This window comes from Podarcis cretensis, assembly GCF_951804945.1.
Source record: "Podarcis cretensis genome assembly, chromosome: 16".
In the NCBI taxonomy this organism is placed as follows: Eukaryota; Metazoa; Chordata; class Lepidosauria; order Squamata; family Lacertidae; genus Podarcis; species Podarcis cretensis.
The window spans coordinates 35,295,928-35,321,086 of NC_137186.1; the positions used below are offsets into that span (position 1 = coordinate 35,295,928).

Consider the following 25,159-nt stretch of genomic DNA (forward strand, 5'->3'; position numbering starts at 1 on the left):
GCAGATAAATTTCTGAACAACACCAAATACATCCATGGCAGAAACCTAGTTATACTGTTGGGAAAGCTGCTAGAACAAAAAATGCCTTCGGTAGCTTCCAGAAAGGGCAGATAATGGGCATCTGTTGTATCTCAGCAGGAATGCTGTTCCACAGAACAAGGGCAGCAACACTAAAAGCACTTCTCCAAGTTACTGCAGAGTGAGCTTCCAATTTCTTTGGAAGTTGCAGGAGAAGCAACTGCAGTGATGGATAAGGTGGTCTCTTAAGAAATCTGATCCTGAGCTGTTTAGAGTCTTAGTACCAAAATGCTTGAACTTGGCCCAGTAGAGGACGGGCAAACAGTGCAAATCCTGCAGCCTTTGAGGTGCTGCATCCTGGTGGCAGCTGGCCTTCACAAGCAACCTGGCTATGGTGTCCTGCCCCACCTGCTCCCTCTGGGTCAGCCCCAAGGTAGCTCAACATGGAGAGCATTGCAGGTATCCACCCATGAAGTTACCAGCGCATGGAGAACTGTGGTGAAGTTCTCATCCCTGCCCTAGAGCTATCGGTATGGCTTCCTCCAATGACATTCCAAGCAAAAGAGAGGGTGGGGAAAAGATAGACAGATATTGTTTGGCAGGCTTCCTACCACTATCAGACATTTCAGAGGTATCTCAAGCACTGTGTCTGGTTCTTCACACAATTTGAAGAATTTATTATCTGCCGGTCTCTTTCTGTGTTTTGGGTTGGGTTGGGTTTTGTAGGCATTCAATGATGGTTTGTTTGTTTGTTTTTAAAATCATTTCTGAGCTGCCTTGAGTAAATCACATTGATGCAGAAAAACAGAACTGGAATACTTTCAATTAAATAAATAAAGCGTGAGAGAAAATATAAAGAAAACTGAGCGCTGGAGCACAGTGAAATTGATTGATTCTGAATTTTCACATCATGTGTGAAAAATGTTTTAAAGCATTGCTATTTGTTTTGAAGGGTGGAAGGCTATAATTAATTTTGAAGGGTGTAAAGCTGTAATTAATTAACACACCCCAGCTGCAGCTGTTTTCTCTCTCTCTGTACAACAGCAACAGGAAAATTACTGTCCAGCTATAGCTTCTATTACTCCAAAAGAATGAGATGATGTACTTTTCTCCAGCTGATAACTAGAAGGCTAAGACGATGGTGGTTGCACACAGAAGAAAAATGTTCTCAGTAAAGTCAAAACATATTTAATTAATGAAAACATCCCTGGGGACTACCATAAAATGACATCATATTGCTGATATTTTAACAGCCAGGTGTTCACTTGCCCTGTGAAACCATGTTTTGACTGCCTGCGCTTAGCATATTTTGGCAGACAAGCACCATTCTGAGGTAAGGCACTGGTTGGATTGGTGTGAGGAAACCAATGGGATAACCCAATAATAAAAAGAGAGAGGGAATTATTTGTACACTGCAAGGGAAGGAGAAAACAAAGCAGGATTTTTGTCTATGCAAGCCTGGATGATATATGCTCAGAAAGGGAAAGAGGGATTAATCAGGATATGCAGTAGCAATGGGTAACTAAAATGAACCATGGAAGGGGGGCGGGGAAGGGAAGTCAATGACTATCGTATGGTTATCTTTTGGCTTGAATGTGAAAATTTGAAATGGAAAATTATTTTTTAAAAAATTAAAAGAAGAGAACAGGGGAGGGGGCCAGAGCTTAGAGGTAGAGCTCATGCTTTGCATGCCAAACACCTGAGCTCCAGTCCCCGAAATCGCTAGTTAAAACAATATGAGGTACTGGGTGATGAGAACAGCCTCCTCTGGAGGTTCTACAAAGTCACTGCTGGACCAAACAGACAGTCTTAAGACTAGATGGCCAAAATAATTAATAGGGTAAGTTCCTTCCTATGTGGTGGCAAGAACTTCTGCTTTCAGTGACACTCATGTGTGGTGGTGGGGAACCAAGTGCTTGAAGATTTCATACTTGCATGATTGCATACGGAGCACTTGCCTCATCGCGTGTGCATGATGAAGCAATGGAGGCCCAGCACTCCGCTACACAAACTGCAGCACAGACAGTGCATGACAAACCACGTCTATACAAAAATCATCTTGCTATTCCCACCCAAATCTTAAGGGGAATTCAGCATAGACTTGCTGGTATCTCAACTTCCAGGTTAGCGCCTCTGGCAATGGCAGAATTCCTCTGATTGGGAGGAATTTACTCCCTGGAAACAGGGTCTGGCTGCCACAGCGAAGGCGGAGACCCACTAAAAATCACAGGCAGGAGAAGCCTGTGAACCTGGGATTCGGCTGGCACCTTTTGCGCCTCCCCTACTCGCGGGGAGACCCGGTTTCGGGGATCCGGAGTGACGTGGGATGAGAGGCGCGGTGCTTCGAATTGATTGCTTCTTTCACGGAGTGAAGCCGCATTGTTGTTGCCGGAGAGCGCTGACTTTTTCCTGTGGACAATTCGATTTTAAACAACTACCCATGAGTAGAACAGAAAATTGGATCTATAAATGTCTTAATTTGGCACCGAAATGGGAAGGTTTCAAACAGGAAGTCCGCCTTCCCCTTTTGTAAATAGATTGAAGCAAAGACACTGCAAGCTAAGGTCTTGGAAAGTCTTCCGCAAAGGATTAAACTTCCATCGATTAAAACTATTAAACCCCCCTTGGAAGCAGGAGAAGAGGGAAAAATTTTGGATCGCGCAAGCCTGTAGGAGAGAGTGATGAAAATTAAATCACCACCGCTCTGAACCTGGAAAGGGGCTGCCAGTAAGATTGACGTTTTGAAGTTCATTGGCTGTGAATAGAACGTATCTTGACAGTTAGCTAAATAAGAGAAATATATTGTTTCCATTGTCCTCTTCTGCATTTAAAAAGGAGGAAAAGTAACTGAAAATTGAAACTATATTTACTGTTTGAACTGTGCTTAAAAGGACTGACACAAATAGAAACTGTTTCCCTCTAGAGGGAGCCTTTGAAACTTATAAGAGCTGAGCTGGGGGAACCAGCTGCAAGATAAGAGACTATGAGAATCAGGGATTGACCTTGGACTATTTGAGAATGTTGACAGAAGAAGCTTTAGTGATTGCATTATGCAAGATAAGTCACTCGTTGGAACAACTCCACAAGAAGACAGATGTTATGACTACTAAAATTGATAACTTGGGACAAAAAGTGATTAATTTGGGACAAAAAGTGAACATCAATACAGAAATTATTCAGGATCTGATACAGGAATCTACTTTGACAGGGCAAATTGTCGAGAAGGCGAAGGAGAAAGTTGTTGTTGTTGAACCTAAAGTAATACAAGTGGGAGCCCCAGCCTTACAGAGGACTATAAGTTGAGGCCTTTTATGAATGAATTTAGAAAAAGTCAGATTTTGAGGATCGGAGCCCTGCCTGGACTGGAGAAGGAAAGTTGGATAGATCCCTTCATGCAGGGATTTACTGACCTTTGGGATTTGGACTTGGGTCGTGAGGAGATTGGAGCTGTGGGGGCCTTTGGATTTGGAGGAATTTTGAAACATGTCCTGAAATACCTTATGGATTTTAGATTTAACCATGGAGATTTGGCTGACCTGTCGAGAAGGAATAAAAGCATTGCTAGGTTGGAGCTTCCCCGAGATCTGCTCTTCAGCATCAAAGGAAGGAAAATAAGAACAAGATCAGTAGAAGACAAAGTAAAGTGCATGTATAAATATGAAGACCTGCAGAAGGGACTTGGAAAAGAGTTAAGAGCCTCGGACAGAAGATCACCAGGTTGATGAATTGACGAATGACTGGCAGTATCCGAGACCAGGGAGAAGAGATGGTGGAAGAAGATTGGAAAAAGTTTAAAGTTTATTTTTAGAAATAGAAATATTGTAAAATTATTGAGTGTTAGAAAAATGTTGGAATGAAATCTTATGGCTTTAGTAGAAATGTTATAAGGAGTTAAGCATAAATAAGCATTATAGTATTAATGGAAAATAAGGGTAAAAATAAGTTAAGATATTTATATGACAGAAAATAGAGAAAGATGGAAAGGAATTGCTGAAACAATTAATAGAAGTGGAATACAAAAAGGGAGGTGAGAGGAGGTTGGTGAAACAAGGGTATGAAAGATAGAGTACTGAAATGGTATGATGTATGTTTTTAAATTGTTTTTGTTTTGTTTTGTTCAGGTCAATGTGTCAATGTTGTGTTTTGTATTGTTTATATATTGTATTGTATTGTTTTTTTTTCTTTCTTGTCTTTTTTCTTTTTTTCTTTTTTCTTCTCTTTCTTTTTTGTAAGTTTTAAAAGTAATAAATATTATATAAAAAAAAAAAAGACTTTGCTGGTATCTCAGCCAGGACTCACAAATCCACACAGCATTGACGAATCTCTCATTACGACTGCCAAACTATTTACACTGCAAGTACATATGGATATAGATGGGGCACCATCCAGGGAACTGCTTTTGTATAAAGGAGCAGGGTTACATATTCCTCTGGGCAGGGGCCATTCACAAGCACAACTGCAGGAGCTCACACACACACTCGACCTCTGCCAGGGTTCCCTAGGACTGGAGGATTCATGTTGCATATGACTCTGCAACACTGCAGATGATCGCAAAGGAAAATCCTCTGCCAGGCTGAAGAAAGTAGTCCAGGGCGTTCAGTGCCAAGCAAGAGGCAAAAAGTAGGACTCAGCAAAAGCGAGAGTCTGGGCAAAACAGGAATAAGTCTGGTGAATCAAAGGAAGTAGCATGTGGAGAGAGGCTGGAACAGGAGATGAACAAGATTATTATTTTTGCCCCTAAGCAGGTGTGGGGAGAGAGGGGCAAAGGGATCGGTGGAGCAATGAGACAGAGGGGATAGCTGGTGTCTCCTGCCTTGATTCCTTAAAGCACTCTAAAAGAGCTGGAAAACTCAAGATCTACCCACACTGGAAGAGTGGCAGATGCAGCTGATGGACTATATGCAACTGGCCGAGATGACTGGTAGAATTCGAGACCTGGGAGAAGAGAGGGTTGAAGAAGACTGGAAGAAATTCAAGATTTATTTACAAAAGTATTGTAATTTGGTCGAATGCTAAGAAGGATGCTAGATCATAAATAATTGCCTACCATTGAATTAGATTTGAATTTGACGATAAGTGAGATTGAGGAAAACATAAAACTTTTGGAGATTAGATTAAACTAATTGAATAAGATTTAAGAATATAAATAAGATGATAAATTGCTGGAAAAAATTTACAATGATGTAAGTGGGAGTGGGAGACGTGAGGGAGTCCAAAGAAGTTTTGAAAAATGTGTCATGATACATGTTATATTGTTTATCATTTTTGCATTTTGTATTTAAAAAAATCTCAATAAATATTTATAAAAAATAAAAATAAAATAAAGCACTCTAAAAGGTCTCTAGGTGAAGATCTGGCACCCTTTAAAAGAAACTAGCTCCACCAACCTGATTATTTCACCTTGAGCCTGGAGAGACAGTGATATTAAACTTGAATTAGATGTCTCCACCCACAAATCTTCAGATTACCTATATAATTCCTCTCCTTGCAAATGGAGGCCTGATGAGTCTCCAAGTCCTTGCTTAATTGAGAAAGATTAGGTCCCAGCTCTCTCCACCACAGTCTGTTCTAAAAATGCAGCACAGCTCACTTGGGGGAGAAATCTTCCTTAGTAGATGAACAACACCACAGCTGAATTGTTGAGCTGCGGTGGTTCTGGCCTAGTGAAGGGCTCTACATTAAGCAACAATTACATTGGTGAATTTATAAAGTGATAGTGGGGTGGGGCGAGACACACACACAGAGGTATTTTAAAGGGGTTCCAATCAGTTCCAATGCACTTTCTACTGATTTGATATGGAAGCCTATCTGGTAGGTAGAATCACAGTACAGTGGTGCCCCGCAAGACGGAAAACCCGCTAGACGAAAGGGTTTTCCGTTTTGGAGGTGCTTCGCAAAACGAATTTCCTATGGGCTTGCTTCGCAAGACGAAAATGTCTTGCGAGTTCCTGCGGGTTCCCCCCCCCCCTTTTCTAAGCCGCTAAGCCGCTTATCAGCTGATCCGCTAAGCCGCTTAACAGCTGATCCGCTAAGCCGCTTAACAGCTGATCCGCTAAGCCGCTTATGAGCTGATCCGCTAAGCCGCTTAACAGCTGATCCGCTAAGCCGCTTATCAGCTGATCCGCTAAGCCCCTAAGCCGCTAATAGCGCTAAGCCGCTAGTGGTGGTACTGCCGGTACCACCAATATGACCCCACACAGGTTATTGTTGCCATGCAATATCATTAGTTATCATTAATTTTGTGGGGGCGGGGGGAGGAAATCCACTACACAACTTTTATGGCAAAATACAAACACTTCTACCCAAGTTATACAGTTTCGTTTTTAGAAAAATATTTATTTTTCATAATTCAGAAATACAGATGTCTCACTTTACAGATATATATATAAATAGAAAAAAATAGGAACAAAGCATATAAATAGGCTATAAATAAATAAAACTGGAACAAACATATATATAAAAAGCTTCCAGATAACAGAATGAAGGCATCCAAAAAAACTCGGTAATGCTAAGGTAAGATAAAGAACTTGCACCATGCCCCATTTCATTATTGGGCAGGCCAAGGAAGATTAAAAAAAAAAAAAAATCAAGGAAAGAGAGAATTGTATGAGGCAGAAACTACTGACCATATCTTGGTGGAAGGTAACATGATCAACGCAATACATTCTCTGTTGCCAAGCTCATTGGTTTCAACCAGCTCCATTGCATCTATCCTGACAAATATTTCTCCAAGGTCTCACAGAGATATTTTCCTGTCCTGACACCCTTCTCACTAGAGAGCTGTCTGCATTGTGCACTAACTGAGCGATGGTGTCTTCCAATAACACCACCAGGAGACCAGGCAAACTGCCACAGATAAAGCAAGTGCTCGGGGAATCGTATGAATAAGACTCTTAAAAGAAGCACAAGCGAGCTGCTCCTGTCATTTATCCATCACATCACAGGTAACAAGAAATCAGAGGATGAGGATGAAGAGGCCACCTCTTTCCTCAAAATGGTTCCCCTAAAAACTGAGATCTCTAGGCACCTTCAGCTTGCTGGTTCTCCTCTCGAGAGTCCTGATTAATGCACACACACAAGCAGCAACATGGCAGCCACTCACCACACAAGAGTCACTCGCCACATGGATCTGGAGCCTTTCAAACCTAACACCACAAATCTTTGGAGGGCCTGTCCAGGTGTGATGATGAGGGAATGGAGGAACGTGGGTTACATCCAACTAACTTTTAGAGTGGACCCACTGAAATTAATGGACCTAAGTTAGTCATGTCTACCCTAAGCATGAATAACTTGGACACAACTGAACACTGCTGGAGTCACATGATCAGCTGCATTCTGGTATTCGACCGACTACCATATTACTATTGTTTATGAACTGGGCCTGAGGCCCCTACAGGCAAGTATTAGGACTGAAGTACATGATTACAAGCCTCCGGACAAAAGCCCTCTCGTATACCAAGCACCAAAAGATGAAAAACTTGAGCTTTTCTTCTCAGTTTGGTTGTGCAGCATAGTTTTCTTTTCTGGCTGAAGGCTGTGACCTGATGAGCTTTCTTCCCGATTCACACCCAGATGTAGCTGTGCCGTGACCTGGGGCGTGCAAGCGCCTGTTGGCATGGGCGTCTCATGGGACCAGTGTCCCAAGGCAGTGGGCTGGACGATGCAGGAGACAGTGGCCGGAAGATGGGAGCCCTTCTCTGCCTCTCTTGGCTTGGCCGTTTTGGCGGGGTCACCCCACGCAGCGGTTGTGAGGAGGCTGGCAGCGAAGGAAACGGAGGCCAAGTCAAGAAAATCCTTTCTTGCTTCTGCGGGGATCCCCGTGGGCTGCAGCTCGGCTTCCATAACGCCGGAGCCGATGGCGGTACTGTTCGCGGTGGCTGCCAGGCTGCCTGGGGCGCAGATGATCCTTCCTGGTTGGCAAGGGGCTCAGATTTCGTAGAAATGTTTCTCCACTCGGGTACCGTGGTGGGAGCAGGGAAGTCTGCAGGTCTGTAAGTGCCCTTGAGTCGGGAAAACGCTTTCCGGTTTCGATGGTGGCCTTCCCCCCAGGGTGACACTGCGGTTGTAGGTAAGGACCGGGAGGGCTTGGAAGCGCCCCTAAACCAGGAGAATATTTTTCTGCCCGTGGGAGTGACACCTAAGTATAGTTAAGGGAGGGGGGGGATTGTATTATTTAAAATTATGATCAGGGAATGAAATCATAACTCTCCTGCTTCGAAGCAATGGTGACCCAAGGCTTAGGTTTCCCTACAGGCGTCCAATGTTAGGACACCTTGTGGCAGGCTTACGGCAGGTTTAAAGCAGAATGTAGAAGTCCCCAGGCTCTCCTGTCGTGTGCTGACTGGCTGACTTGATAAAATAATTGATCCATGATAGCAATTTCTCTCTCTCTCTGTCTCTCTCTCTCTCTGTCTCTCTCTCACACACACACACACACACACACACACTACAACTATCACTACGCAGTTCCAAAAACACTATTTGGTGAACCCGCTCCAGTGAAGGGGCACTTTTTCAGGTGAGAATTGGAAAAGTAAAAGCCCCCTGCCCCCATTGACCCAGTCTTGCACGTGGTTCTCACCCCACACATTCCTATTACATCAGAACCCACATATTTGCCGAGATAATGTCTAGCTCCACCCTTGAACTAATCCTGTTGCAGATGGATTATGCTATAGCATACCCCATGCCTGATTTAAGTTCTGCAATTCACTGTACAAAGCCACTTTATACACAGAGTCAGATTACTGGTTCATCAAGCCCCCTCTTCCCCAACCTGGTGCCCTCCACATGCTTTGGAATATAGCTTCCATGAGCCTCATCTAGCCCCACGATTGCCAACAGTTATAGTTCTGAGACAACTGGAGGATATCTGGTTGGGGCTAGCTAAATACTGCTTCTTCTCAAAGTGGTAGTGGCTTTCCAAGGTCTCCCAGATTCGTGCCCTAAGATTCTTTCAGTGATAACATGTGGGAAACTCAACCTTGACCTTTTGCATACAAAGCATCTATTCTACCGCAAAAATCATAGCATGTGTTCTTTGGGAAATTCTTAATTTTTAATCTCTCTCCTAGGAAGAAACTTCTCAGGTGCCATATAGATGTATTCTCAACACGTAAGAAAGCCTCTATTTACTTTCAGTTCTGAAACTGTTCCACTTTCCACCCACAGCTGCAAAATTCTCCATCCCTTAGACCTCATAAGTGAATGGATTGTCCTGTTTCAGTGTATGCTACAGCCATTACTTCAGGCACAAAAATGAGCTCAACAAAAAGCAGAAACCACCATTATAAAGATTAAATCTAAAGTGGCCAGACAAAGTCATGATGACATGACTCCCTTTATCATCGTAAAAAAACTCCAGACAGAATTAATGTGACAAACTCAGTGCCAAAACATTGTTCCTATGCAGTGATTACATATCTTTTAAAAATGCCAAAGGGAATTGGATTTACATATTTCAACTACATGATTAAAACTGCCAGTTTCTGAAGCACTGCAAGAGATAATATGTGCCAATTCATAAAGATGCTTAAGTCTCACTGACTTGCTGGCTATCACAGTTGAAAGGATACTTTTGTCCCACAAAAGAGGGCCTTGAAGTGTAACAAAAACCCCACCCTCCAAAAAGCTAAGCTACTCCCACAGTTTTTAGAAGGCTGAGATTTTGTTAGCACCTAGTCAAGTTACAAAATAAAAGTGTGAAAATTTGGGAGGTGCAATTTGCTTCTCAAGAGAGGCAGCCTTCTAGCAGAGAGCAAGCCATCTACAGAATGGAATGGTCGGGCTGTGGAAGTTCTGCTGCCTCTTATCATACCCGAATGAGCCTAAGAGAGTACCACCAATAACGTGCTTCTAAGCTTGCACAGTGCAAGCTGAAATCTACAGCGTAGGTCCGTGTATGTATTGCAAAAAAGAGACTGAGATAACAAAACAAACTTACATTTTTTCATAGAGGCACTTGCATCCAAGAAAGGGTGATGGAAAAATTCATCTGAAGAAAGAAAAAGGAAGAAAATGTAAATATCGATGTTTTACAAAGTTCGAGTTCAATCATGCAAAAAACCAAAAACCAAACAATGTTTAATTATCTTACTTGTTTAAGCAGGATTTGTATCCTGCTTTTGAGCCCTCAAAAAGCTCTTGGGTAATGTGCCAAGTCTAGCTTGAGAGCATTTAAAACAGTCCTGGCAATCTTCTTCAAGAGCCAAGCTATCAGGTGCAGGACAGAGGACCTGAGAAAAGATTTTTAACCTATTGCCCTTCACTGTGGTTCCAACCTTGATCTGGGGAGGGCTGAACACGGTATTTCTCCTCTACCACCCTGCTCACTAGCCTGCATGCAGTTCCTTCTTGCCTGTGGCTACCAGGCTAGACCTTAATTCAGCCGCCTTCCCCAGCCTTGGGTCCCTGGATGTGTTTGGACTACAGTTGTCATCAGCCACAGAAAGCATGGCCCATGGTCAGGGATGGTGGATGCTGTAGTCCAGCTTTAGCTGTGGACCCAAGGTTGGCAAAGGAAGGCTTAAATGCAAGACAGCACCAACATTCAGGAGTGGCATGTCTTTACTCCTCCAAGACCACAGAGTGTCTTGCTTTGAGGCATCCTACAGCCACCTGGGAAAACCCACAGACAGACAGTTGACAGAAGCTTACCACCGCCCAACAAAATGGCATTATTAGGTCACCCTATTAGTTTAAAGTACAATGACCATATCCACCCCACCCCCCTCAAAAATAAATAAATCACAATGGTTTTGCTAAATCCGGCCATGCTTCATCTATAAATGTACAATTAAAACTGGGATCAGTTAATCCCTGGCCTTGATTTGGCCAGCTGCTTGGGGGGTGTTATCTAAAGCCCAGTTTCATTGACAATTATAATCTGAAAGAATAACAGACGGCAAACCAATTAGGACTAAACCGGGGTTGACAGCATGATGTCTGCAAAGGATCAGTGGTGCTGGGGGAGGGGCGGGGCGGAATCAAACTTGAAGGACTAGAACAATCAGCAAAACTTTGCCATGCGAGATGCTGATACCTTAAAACAGGGTCCACAATCCTTCTTCAAGCAAAGGGGTGCACTGAGCTTTTGTCAACCCTCTGGGGGCACAGCCAAAGTGTGAAAGTCGGTGTGTCTGAAGTGTAAGGGCAGAGTCAATTTTATTAAAGGGCATCCCTTTCTTTGGTGTGGTTCTGGTCTGACTTGCTTACGAAGTGTCTCAGAAGGCGAAATTCCTTACCAAAGTCCATGCGGTCCTTGTGGTTCCGTTGCAAGAGTCCTAGCAGCAGCTGCCTCAAGTGGCCTGATGTCTCCCTTGGAATGCTTAAAAAGAAAAAAGAAAGAAATGAAATGAAATGAAATAAAGTGAGAAAAGGTCAGCATCACATAAAGCTCATATCTTCTATCGTGCCACAGAGGTTGTTGTTGTTTTTATTTTTTAAAAAAACCAGCTACTTTTATATTACTCTTACTAGAGATTCAAAGTATTTTACAAGATCAAACGCAGTACAATGAATGGTCATAAAACAACACACAAATGACAGATGCTAATTAAAAACGGGAAAATCAAAGGCAACAAGATGGGGTGAGGAGAAACTAGTTTAGCCAAAAGCTTAATGGAAGCATTAGCTTTTACAACTGCTTAATAATCTCAAGAAAAAGCACTTGGCTCTATCTTTTTTAGGGAGAAGGATCTATAAGGCATAGAAAACCTGATATTCTATCCTGCTGTGGGGATGGATCCAACAACCTTGTTGCCTGGATCTCGCTCAGTGCTGTCCATAGAGAAACTGAATGAAAGAGAAGCTACTCCGTCGCCTAACTTGAGGGAAAATGCCATTTTTACTCCATTAGCTATGCTGGCTGGGAGAGATGGGAGATGGAATACAACATCATCTGGAGGCACCATGTTGGCTAACCCTTCCCTACTGGAAACCACAGGGACTATTCCAATTCAGGTACCAAACTACCTTAAGCTTCCCTGCAGTCAACAGAACTAGTCCCTGCACACACAAAAAACTAGCTTTGCAAGGAGAAGGTTTTCATCTAACCTTCTTTCCAACATGTTCAATTTCAACACAAAGTGTCCCCCATTTCCTTTTTCGTGACACTTGAAGCAGCAATTTGAAAAAAGCAAAAATGATCACCCTCCCTGCCAATCCTGGTAATATATACCAGGCAGAGACACATTCAGAAGAGAGAAGGGAGGGGGCAGAGGAAGGAAAAACCTGGCAGAGCAGTTTTAAAATTCTTGCACAGGCGAAACCAGGCCGTCTTGGCATTTGCTGTGTACACAACTTGGTGCCTGCCGCCTGCCAGGTTTGCTTGGAGAGGTCAGGTCAGGTAATGGCATATTCACGGCAAACATCCCAGATCTTTAAAACTAACACTACTCCACTTAGCCTGGCACGGCTCAGTCTCTTGCAGGCTTGCCCTGTCTCCCCACATTGATGCCTACTCAGAAATGTCAAAGTAAACAACTGTGTGCCATGGGCTAATATTTGGGAAGCATTTCCAAATTGCTCTCTCTATCAACTTTCTGCTGAATTCCAATGCTGGGGAAAACAGTAAAACCGAAGGTGGGGGCACACATGCGAGAGGGAGGGAGGGAGGGAGGGAGGGAGGGAGGGAAGAAAGAAAGAAAGAAAGAGAGAGAGAGAGAGAGAGAGAGAGAGAGAGAGAGAGAAAGAAAGAAAGAAAGAAAGAAAGAAAGAAAAGGGCTAGTATGGAAAACTACAGGACATTCCTTACAGCTCTCTTGCCCAGGAGCTGTTGTGCAGGGGCACCTTCTGAAAAATGATCTAGGTTTTCTACGAAATCCACAGCCCTCTCTTACAGACACTTCCTAGAAATCATAAAGCAACAGCAGCTGCAAGTAACGTCTGATCCGGGCGGGTCAACAAACAGGAATTTTCCAGCTTGGCTGGCTGGGATGTTCACGTGAGAAGCAGTGCTGCAGGCACGTGGAATGTCAGGACAGGAAGTGCTGAGCACTTTGAATGCTGCGTGGTCCTCCTTAAGGACAGCTGCATAAAAACACGCCAGGTGGTAAGGCAGGGGGATTAAGACCTGTCTCCCAAATCAGGTAAAAAAAAAATCCCATCAAGTCCCAACATTGCAGGAACACAGAAGCTGCATTTTTCACAACTCAGGCTATTTCTCCACCTAGCTCAAATACTGCAGGACTGGAAAACTAGTAACCTCCATAGGCTGCTAGAGCCCAGCTCCCATCACCCTTGACCACACTGGCTGGGGCTTGTAGAAGTCCAACCATGTATGAAAGGCCACCAGTCCCTGGTTTACTGTGAGTGGCAGACAAAAAAGGTATTTTGCATCACTAGCTGCCTGGTCCTTTTGTTGATGATACATTACTTGCTTTCACAAACAGGGCATGGCATCCCAGCATTATGTATAGCAGAAGCACACCGCCTCTGAATGAAGATGTTCCTTTCAGTGAAAATAGTTGAAAGCTGGTAATAATCTCACTGTCTCCTGTCCTCTCCAAGACCACAGATATATTAAGATCACGAGATGCAAAACCAGGAAAGCCTTCAGTTCAAATTTCTACCCCTGCTCAAGTTCTTTGGTAGCTGTATGCAAGCCACCAATAAATAGTTTAGGGATACCTGTCCTGCCTTATAGGGCTGGTGCAAGACAGGGATGAGGAACATGTGGGGCGCACCATGGGTTGTTGGACTACAACTCCCATCATCCCTGACCATCACCCATGCTGGCTGGCTGGGGCTGATGGGGAATCCACCAACATTTGGAAGGCTGGCTAGAGGGACTAATAGTGTAAGACGGTGTAAGACGGTGCTTCACGGATTGTTATCTTCTCTGCAAAAACTAGCCACAATGGCTCACAATGGAAAGGCACAAATGCAGTTTTTCCTTCCCAAGAGAACACAAGACATGTTGTGCATCCTGTCCCGCTAACAGTTTCCAATGTGGATGAATAGGAGCCCTTGGGATTCCAAACAGGAAGACTTGGACTTTTTATCCATGCAGTGAAACCAATGCCTGAACCTGAGCCCAAGCAGGTTCATACACGGCGTTTGTACACAACGGTAAACATATTTTGGCACCTGCCAAAATCTAGGGCCTTTCCCCAGTTGGAACATGCATAGGATTTGAATGGACTCTGTGTGCGCTACTGCTGTTTTAAACTGTGTTGGTGTAGAAAGCCTTGTGCAACTTGAGACCAGAATACTGGTTGTTCCCTGTGTTATGGAAGTCTGCCTCGCCTATAGCTATCAGGAATGCACCTCCACTGTACCATTTTCAGCGCCTGCTAAAAACGTTTTTTGTTTAGATACCCAGATATCTAGAATCTTGATGTGTCTTCAGTTCATTGCCATTTTTTTGAACGTTTTAAACAGTTGTTACAAGTAATTTTATTGTTTTATTCTTTTTGTAAACTGCTTTGAAGCTTGTTCATATATAAATTTTATGAAATAAGTAACCCAGACATCATGCATTTAATGTTCCCAGCCCTAAGAGGTGCTGCACCTCCTCTATAGCAAAGATTTGGCAAGCTTCATCACTTTTGACTTCCAGACATCTTTCTAAACCAGACATCAGACCTATGCAGCAATTTAAAATTTTCTTGAGAGGCCAGTCCTTTTAAAGATAGTTCTGTACTGCATTTTTTTTAATGTTGCTATACAGTACACCATGGGTAGGGAAACTAAGGCCCGGGGGCCAGATCCGGCCCAATCGCCTTCTAAATCTGGCCTGCAGACGGTCTGGGAATCAGCGGTTTTTACATGAGTAGAATGTGTCCTTTTATCTAAAATGCATCTCTGGGTTATTTGTGGGGCATAGGAATTTGTTCATATTTTTTTTCAAAATACAGTCCGGCCCCCCACAAGGTCTGAGGGACAGTGGACCAGGCCCCTGCTGAAAAAAATTGCTGACCCCTGCTATACACTATCCTGATGCTTTGCAATAGTGCATTGCATAAATGGTTCAGTGTTGGTTTTTATATGTGCAAATGTTTTAACTGATTCATATATGTAACAGTTTTATTATAGTGTAATTCATTTTGGGAGTTCTCATTTAAAAAGGATTTATAAATGAAATTAACACTAGCACATAGGTAACGGCTGATATTGAGTTCGCCATCCACTTTGCTCCTTTTTACTAGCACACACAAGAAACGAATCCCAATCCACTTGATCCTAGGATCATGGTTTGGTTTGGCTCCCAGCAAACCATGGTTTGTTCTTAATTGACTGCTCATGGCTTACTGGCTCTAAACAGTTTGGATAACAGGCTAAGTACTAACAGGAAGAAGCAAAGTGGTCAGAACTGATTTACTGGGCCAGTGATTTAAAGTGCAAGGAAATTTATTTCTGTCCACGCACATCTGAAGTAGGTCTTGGATGTCACATTCTGGGTTGTATGATATGTATTCAGCTCCTACTTGCAACCCTAATTAAATTATTCTCACTGCAGAGGACATAAATAGCTTTGTTTATCTGCTGCTCCCCACCCTCCTACCCCACCCCTTCCTTCATACAGCTTCTAGGCGCATTACACAGCCAAGAAACAGGGAGAGCCCACAGCAAACCCAGGGGTCACGCGGAAGCCCTCAAAAAGAGCTGACAAACAGGCTGTCTCCATTCCACACCCAGTTCATCTGACATTTCCAGTCTCTGCCAAACAGTGTTGTTTCCTAGTCACCTTGTTTAAAAACAAAAGCATGCCGCCCAAAGCGTTATGGGTAGGCAAGCCAGCTTATTCAAAGGGAGAAGGCGAGCACAAGCTATTTCACACCATCTGATTAAAATAGCACGCCCTTTTGGATCAAAGCCAAGAGCACGGGCTTCCCCGCCTCAGAATGGCATTCACCTGTGTCAGCAAATTTTAGGCTTGAAATGGCATGCTACGTGAGACAAGGGGGTGCCACCAAAATAGCGTCCCCAGGTTGAGGCTCCCTCCTTCTCCACAGAGTTTTGCATCACTTGTAGGGGAATGGTGATGTAAATGAGGGTCCTGGGGTGGGGCTGGGGGAGGAAAAAAGCACAGGGTCTTGAGGAAAGACCCCCACCCCAGTAACACCAACCTAGGGGATAGTGGCTGGCTTGCTCAGTGTACAAGCAGGGAGGAACAGAGGGACCAAGACTGGCATGCTTGCAGGAAACTATTAACTTTGTTTTACTGCTATGTGCAAACTGGGCCAGTAAATAAAGCGTATAGAGAGATTTAATCATGTGAGACAGATGTTAAGCTTCAAACACAGTAATGCAGCAATAATGCTTCAAGCTACTAGCTGCAACCCTGAAAACTTAAAGCACCTATAATGGCATCAGCTTCCATGAGCTAGAGTCAAATGCAGGAAAGATTATTGAATGATGTGTGTGCGCACAGTTATGCAGGTATACAAACAGGTATGCAGGCATACAAGCAGAAATTTGTATGGAAATCGTATGGAAATTGCTGGGCAGGGAATTGTAAGCCGTGAGGTCAGAAGGAAATGATGCATAAAAAGTATAGATTGTGCTAATTACATTAAATTTTAAATGATTGTAAAGAGCTTAAATGCATGCAAAGGGCTAGTGATGCAAATTTTATATATATAAAACATACAGATAATTACAATATCTTTTAACTCTATTACTGTTTAATTGCTTCTTAATGACTGCTTTTTCTATATTTTAGACTGCTTCTATTTTATATGTAAGCCGCCTTGAGTCGCTGTCTGGGAAAAATGCAGGATGTAAATAAATATAGTATGTAAAATAAGCACACTGGCTCATTCACATAGCGATGTTGACGTTAACACAAACATCCTGGCCTGGCACTGCACCGGGAAGCTGAATCAAACGCCTGCAGTGAAATTAAAAGCTTGGTTATCTCTGTTTAAGACCAGAAATTGTGTGAAGAAAATGAAACTTGCAGCATGATGATGGCACAACAGTGGGGCGGCATAGGAGGATATCTCAAACCCAGGGATGCAATTTGCCAGCGGTACCCCTGTGTCTCACACACAATATATTCTCTCGGCGCTAAAGGGGCTAAAACTAAGAGAAGCTCCTTCTCCCAACCTTTAGGCTTCAGAAGTATATTGAATCCTGCAAGGAGTATGGCCTGCACCCCTCACAAGGGACACTGAGGAATCAAATCTAGGGATCGGATGGGTTCAAGGAGGTTCAAGCCTTGAACTGCCTGAATTCTGGCATTGTGATGAGCTATGTTGTAACTGAAGTGAACCTAGGCAAGTCTCACATCTCTGCACTCTTCCCCAGTCACTCTCCTAACATGCCCATGAGTTTTTGCTTCCAATTTCAACTAACCACACTTTAGTACTGCATCCAAACTTCAAACTGTGGCTAACTGTAACTATGGCTTGCTCCAACAGCCTAGCTTCATTTGAAGCTGGCTTCGTTCAAAGAAACCAAGTTAAAAATAGCCACAGTTTGTATGGATGACACGATGAGCTGCAGGGTTAATTAAAAATGGAACTGAAAGCTTATACATTCTTCCTTGAGCCTGCGGTCTAGGAGGAGAACAAAAAGCTCACCAAGGCTCATTCGCGTCACAACAACCCATGGTTTACTGTGACACCCAAACACTGGTTCGTCCACTGTGGAACACTTAAGCTTTGCAGAGGATTCTGGCAAGTATCCTACAGTGAACCCTGGTTCACACACAATGACTAGGCCCAAACAGACTGGGCAGTCACCTTCACAAGAGGTATGAGTGTACATCCAGGAAGATGATAGCAAAAGGAAACTTCTTCACTACTACCATGGTTTCAGAGAGCTGTGTAACCCCAGGATTCACACACACAGTTTGAATAGCAATGTGTTGGGGGTTTCAACATAGCTGGGAAATCCTTGCTTACTTGAAGCACATCCTGCAGAGTTGTCTTTCTCCTACAACCATGAAAACCAACAGATTCCTCAGATCACCATTCCATGTGAAACGAACCAGCAAAATAGATGAAATCAGTCTGGTTTCCAAGAATGGTCAAACACTTAATTCATCGTTTCTCTAACTTGGTTCCCCAGCTGTTGTTCGGCTACAGCTCCCATCATCCCTGACCACTGGTCCTGCTAGCTAGGGATGATGGGAGTTGTAGCCCAACAACAGCTGGGGGAACCATGTTTGAGAAACACTAATTCATTCATAACACTCTCTTATCCAGTTACTGGAAATGGCAGGTGGATCCACCACCAACCCTGGCCAATTTTTTTTTAGAATAAAATGAAATCCAGCTCTCCAGTGATAAAAGCCATCACACTACAAGGCATTCAAAGCTCCTGGGCAGTATTAATGGAGCCCAGCTGTTTCAAAAAGTAGCCTGACTCCTGCAATGAAGGAATTGCAGCTAAAGAATCCCTGTCAGATAGCCATCCACTCTCTGTTTAAAGACTTCCAATGGATGTCCAATGTGTTACCCTTTTAACCTCTGCCCAGCAATTAGAACAGTGAATAGTAATACTACTAATGATGTTGGCAGCCCCAGTTCCCACCCTGGAATTCCCAATGATGAGACAGTTGGTCTCATAAAATTATAGAGCTGGAAGGGACCCCAAGGGTCATCCAGTCCAACCCCCAGCAACACAGGAGTCCCAGCTAAAGCACCCATGAGAGATGGCCATCGCCCTCTGCTTAAAAGCCTCCAAGGAAGGAGATTCCACCACCTCCCGAGGGAGACAGTTCCACTGTTGAACAGCTCTTACTGTCAGAAAGTTTTTCTGTATGCCTAGTCTCCTTTCTTGTAACTGAAAGCCACTGGTTCGAGTCCTACCCTCCAGAGCAGGAGAAAACAAGCATGCTCCCTCTTCCGTGTCCCCTCTCAGCCTCTGCCGTCTAGGAATGATTAATGCTAACCCACAACCACACAGGGTTCTCCCTGATATAATGGTCATAAAATGCTATAGGTATAAGGGTTTGGACCTGTTTCCATCAGGGATGGTGCGAATGGCACTTGGGTGAAATGGGTGTATTTTGCTAAGCTCAGCTGGGGATGTTTTTGCCTGTTAAAGCTGCCCAAGCCTCCTCCCTCCCTCAAAAAGAAAGAAGCAAATGCGAAAAAGAATCTGCTTGGATTGTTTTTGTGCTCCAGGATGGGGTCAACCGAGGTAACCAAGTTTCAGCTTGCCAGCCTCTGGGCTCTGTCATTCCAGGCTAACAGACGGAGGAGGCAGGTTGCCAAGTTATTTCTAAAGATGCCCAGCTGAGAGCACAAGGGGACAGGTGTTGAGAAGAGTCGAGCAAGTGGCAGGGAAGTTCGAGGGAGAGAGAAAGCAGAGAATAGCAGCACCGAAAGAATGCTTACTTGGGCATGAGCATCTTGTTTTTCTCATAGAAGAGCCGAAGGTCTTGAGGGCTGCTTGCCTGTGAAGGAGTGGGGGAAAGAGGAGACGGGTGATCAGCAAATTCATACAGCCATCTGGAACCCTATCTATCTATCTATCTATCTATCTATCTATCTATCTATCTATCTCTATCATCTATCTATCTATCCATCTATCTATCATCTATCTATCTATCTATCTATCTCGCACAAACGATCTCTTTTTTAAAAAACATGTAACAAGCTTTATTAATAGTCTTACAATACATTCAGTGGCGTAGCGTGGGTTGTCAGCACCCGGGGCAAGGCAAGTAATTTGCGCCCCCTAACCCATGGATTTGCGCCCCCAACCCGTGGATTTGCGCCCCCTACCCCTAACCCCCAGATGTTGCGCCCGGTGCGGCCGGCCCTCCCTGCACCCCCCACGCTACGCCACTGAATACATTACATATATATAGTACATCTCTTAAAGTAAATTGAAATTTCAATCATGTACACAAAAAAAGAGAAAAAACCCATATACTTATCTTTTCTTACATAATTATGAACCTTAAGCTTCAGCTGTATTAATGCTACTTTTTATGCGATTATTAACAAAAAAATATTAACAAAAAATATCATAAAGACTTTGGACTTCGTCAAATACATGAGAGCAAAAATACATGAGAGCAAAAAAAACAAATACATGAGAAGAAAAAAGGGGAAGCATAAATATACCAACTCTAGAAGACAAGAGCATTAACTGACCAAGAGCCACATGTGAAAGGGGGATAATAGTTGATGTTAAAAATACAATTTACCAGGACACAATCTACCTCCATGCCCAGAGTATTGCCCCCTTGGTAGCTAGCACTATCGCCAAGGGCAGCCTGAGCCAGGGACCCCAAACACCATCTTTTTTCAAAACAAGACGCTCTTCAGTGAAGCTAAAATGCTTGCAAACCAAAAAGGAGATTGAGAGAGTTCAAAACACAAAATGAGAGGGGGGGGAGAGAAAAAAGGTGGAAGCTGTTGCTGCTGCAACCAAGCCAGAGACTGGTTGGGCAGCTGGCTCCACAATAATAGCAGCAAATGCTTGTAAAGTGTTCACCCAACACCACAGAACAGCACCCACCACTACAAAACATGACCTGAGCTGCTTGGCTGGGTGAGACAGAAGCTAAAGCTCAATTAAGGAAAGCCTGAAGAATGGGACAGTCAATTCAATTGCATGATCTCACTCTCTTCCACTCCCCTCGCAAGTGGGTTCTCTCCTCCAACTCCAGGCTGCAAAAACCACACATTGTCACAAGGTTCAAAATATGGCAACTTATGCTTAGTGCTAACCCCCAAATCCAGTGCTGGGAATCGGAGGCAATCACCACTGCCAAGAGTCACTGAGTCTGCAATCCTAAAGCACACTTACTAGAAGGTAAGCCCCATTCAATATAGTGGAATTTGCTTCTGGAGTAAACCAGGACTGCGCTGTGACACTCCATGCACTAGGGATGGAGATCCTGATGCCCTTCATGTATTTTTTGGACTACAACTCCCATCATCCCTGACCATTGATGTGCAGGTTTCTCATCCCTGCTCTAAAGCCTAGTTTGGAAGTTAACACTATCTTAAGTTTGCCCAACTCAGATGGTCACTGCAAAAAACTATGGTTATTGCAACCAAGAAACAGAAGAACAAATCTGCAAGAGGGGAGCAGGAGGCAGGCTGTGTAAAAATCCTGGCATTGCTTTGAAGGATTTTCCAAACTGATCCTGATTTGTGTACTGAGGATACCAGAGGATAGCAGAGTTAAGGCAGGCCTGTTTAGGGAAGTTTTTAATGTTTAATGTTTTATCATATTCTGTTGGTAGCCGCCAAGAGTGGCTGGGGAAACCCAGTCAGATGGGCGGGGTATAAATAATAATTAATTATCTATTATTATTATTGTTATTGTTATTGTTATTGTTATTGTTATTGTTATTCATCTCCAGTCAGCCCTGAAATTCAATAAGTAGCCCTGGGTGAACCCACAGGTCTTAGCATAGCTTGCCTCACAGGTTTATTCAGAGAATAAAAATAGATTACATTTTCCTGAGGTTATTGGAGAGAGGGATATAAATTAAATAAATTTCAAAATGAAAGACAAGCTTTAGGGGCAAGACAGATTAATTTCTTCTGTCTCTCTGTACATACTCCAGTATTTCCAACTCCTGCACCCTAATATGCCAGGGTTGGCCAATCATAACTGCAAAACCACTGATATTAAGGAGTCAGTGTGTAAGACAAGAAACGTGGCTTATATGTCTACACAAATATTAGAATGAGTATATTAACTATGCTTCCGTTTTTCATCGTCATTAAAAAGCCCTTCAGTGGCATGCCTTTGGGGGGGGGCAGGGTTGGGAACTGAATTAACAACTCAATAAACTGTCATCCAATCTGTTTACAAGGATTATGGATCCCATTAATCTCATCCCTCTGTTAGGGTCCATTGTTTTAATTTAGAGACACTGGTGAGCACAAAAAGCTCCTTAAAATTAAAATAAAATGACCTGTCAGACATCTGGCTATTATTTAGGATGTGGGGGGGTGGTGGAGGAGGTAAACCTGCTGGGTGTCATGCAGCACAAGTATGGAAGTGTGTTCCTTTATTTAAAAAACAGGGTGGGGGGGAGAGACCATGCTACACATTATAACGTAGCAGACTATGTTCTTTTCTCTCTTTCCATTAATGTGGAATCTATGTGTGCCTTTTGCTGTCACTGCTTCACATTGTCAGCTGCCAACAGAGCATGGAAACACCCCAACCTGATGACATTAAATAAAGAATAACTGGGTGGATGCAGATGTTACAGGGAGAGCAGGAGGATATGGCTCATGGAGACCATTTTCAGTAGCAGCCATGGTACTCGGTCCAGTATACCTGAAGGAGCATCTCCACCCCCATCATCCTGCCTGGACATGGAGGTCCAGCTCCAAGGGCCTTCTGGTGGTTCCCTCCCTACAAGAAGCGAGGTTACAGGGAACCAGGCAGAGGGCCTTCTCGGTAGTGGTGCCCTGTGGAACACCCTCTCATCAGATGTCAAGGAAATAAGCAACTTTCTGACTTTTAGAAGACATCTGAAGGCAGCCCTGTTTAGGGAAGTTTTTAATGTTTGATGTTTTTAATATTCTGTTGGAAGCCGCCCAGAGTGGCTGGGGAAACCCAGCTGGATGGCTGGGATAGAAACAATTTATTATTAATTATTATTATATTATTATTATTATTATTATTATTATTATTATTATTATTGAAGTGAGGTACTTCTTTCAACCACTGATTATCAGTCGTGAGAGCCTCTCCTGTACTTAAAATGTCACAGTTGGCTTTGGCTGAGCCTTGCTTGGGTAGGTGGGAGAGAGAAGGGACACATTTATTCTAGTTGATTTAAAATTTGGGCTTCAAGAGAGACGGACTGTCAGCTCACATCCATTCAGATGGAAAAATACTCCCAGCAGGTTTCATATGCGTTGGAAGTATAAAGACAGCTGCAACTCGCCCCTCACAACTTACACGACAGGCTTTCAAAAAGCCAGGCACACCCTTGCAATAGTTTTGGCAAAGGCCATGCTGCTGCCGTTCCCACATCCCCCTGATAACTGGATCGTTGTGCACACATATTGCACCTGCCAGACATCACTGCAAGGCACCAGGAAGCCTTGGGCCAGCTCAAATGCAAGGAGAACCATTTGAGAGCAAAGAATCTTTCTCTCATTACAGGGGGTCCTGGATGGAACGAGATACAAATACATTTCCCTATTGATCCTTAAGATTGGGAGGGGGAAGTTTCAAAAAGGGATTTTTGCAGGTTCTCCCTTGAGAACTTAAAGAAAGCCCTGCCTGCTCGCAGTCTTAAAGTACATCTACTACAGCTTCCCATTTCAAGGAAATCTTGGCTAAGCCAGGAGTCACCAACCATTTTGGACTAGTGGACACATTTTGAATTTTGAGAGTGAGCTGGGGGTGCCAGTCACAAAATGGCTGCCGGGGGGAGCATGGCATAATTAAAAAAATTAGAGGGATAGCCACCCCCGAGACAACCTTAGGCTTAACATGGAAAATCAGCTATATCCAGCTGGTCCTGGCTACTGAGAAATCACACACACAAACTGTTGTCGTAACAGGAAGCATTCCTCAGCACCAGGAAAAATATACAAGGCGCCAACACCACTCTCATTTCACAGAAATTACTTAGAAAATAAATGTACATTTCCTTCCATAATTTTCTTTCTAGGAGAGCTAAGAGTCTGAGCTACCGGTCCAGGAACAACGTGGTGCTGGGTTAGTGACCTGTGGACTAAGCAGTGTTTCCAAGAAGCTTTAATAAGCCCCCACCCCACTGCCACCATCTGTTTGTCCCCCAACACCTGTTAATCGAAGGGACATAGTCTCTCAATCTCGGTTTTTTGCTTTGCTCCCATGATCAATTGACCATCTTTGCTGAACTTTTTAGACAACCATTTTCAACGGGCTGCTGGATTAACTTGTTTCAAACCCTTTTATTAGCTGCCAAGATCACTGCTTTCCACTGTGGGGTCAGAACAATTACTCCTATAATCAAGAGTGGCTAATTAAGCGATGAGAGATTGCCAAAAATGGACACGGTTCTGGGTAAGATTTGGACAGAAGAAACAGATGGGGATCATTCTACATGACAAAGCTCAAGCATTATATAAAAGCTCAGGAAAGGCATAATATACAAAATAACTTTATAAAGGAAACAACTGAAGTTTATGCCCATAATATTTAAACCCCCCCCCTTTTTTTTGTTAGCCAAGATAGACTCTCAATGTATTATTACTCTGGAATGATAAATAAATTATTCCGGAATGATAAATCAAGATGAGGAATCCGGATGTGCCCTTCTCAGAATAATGAGTGTTTTCACTGTCCATTGTGGGGTCTGCTTTTTTTTAAAAAAAGAATATTTTTGTGTATGCATGTTTGCATAAAAGTAAGTAATAAAATGTAACCATATGAAGACGCAAACTGAGGACGTTCAGGAGCATGCAAACCTATCAGCTTTGCATTATTACTACCCCCTTTACTTCACTTTCACTGCTTCTTTGCACAGAATTTAGAGTTGGCCCAACCCTGCACCCTTTCTGTTTTCTGTTTTGTCTAATCAGCACAACTCCAGACACCAACTGTGTTGACACAGATTGAAGGATTATCAACCCACGGGCCTAGACCTACTCCAAATGCCCTGGGCAAAAAGGAATGCCAGCGATGGACCAATGGAGAGATGCGTAAACATAAAGCAGCTTAACAGTAGAAAAAAATTACCTGTGATAACAAGAACCATCGTGTGTTATATTCACACGGAGCTGTTCCAAGAGCTCACCAAGGATGGTGCACAGTGGAGGCTGTGGGGGCCACTCACCTATCAACCTCATTCTACCCTTAGCCAGCCCCCGCCTGCCTGCCCTTTTTCTTATAAGCAGTTCAAGGGGACAGGACTGCTTATGAGTTTCCTCCTGCTGTTTCAGCATTGTCCTTGTAGAACTCGGCAGGGAGAAGGATGAGGCCAAAGCTGGAGTTAGCTGGGTCAGGCCTCAACTACGGTTGGTCTCCCCTGCTTTCTGTCCCAATCGGCACCCGTTGCCATTACTTGAACATACTGAGTTGGTGTAGCAAGTGGGATTAAGAGTACGAACCAGGAAGTCTCTAAGTGTAAATCTCGCCTTAGAAAGGAGAGAAGGGAAGTCACTGACCTAGGAAAGGAAAGACATCAAAAAGTGGTCTGGCTGGAAGTTGCATCACCACTTAAGCATGGGCCTAATTAATCTGGTTCTCCCAAATTAATTATTATATC

At 43.5% G+C, this 25,159-nt stretch overlaps 1 protein-coding gene across 1 annotated transcript in view; it reads right to left on the reverse strand.

The window, feature by feature from the left end:
* ULK1 (unc-51 like autophagy activating kinase 1) overlaps window positions 1-25,159 on the reverse strand; it is a 112,071-nt gene that overhangs the window by 37,084 nt on the left and 49,828 nt on the right. The window contains exons 9-11 of the mRNA XM_079956516.1: window positions 19,311-19,369; window positions 11,262-11,344; window positions 9,962-10,012 (exon numbers count right to left, since the gene is read on the reverse strand). Of these exons, the coding sequence (XP_079812642.1) occupies window positions 9,962-10,012; window positions 11,262-11,344; window positions 19,311-19,369 (193 nt within the window). The remainder of the gene's footprint in view (window positions 1-9,961; window positions 10,013-11,261; window positions 11,345-19,310; window positions 19,370-25,159) is intronic.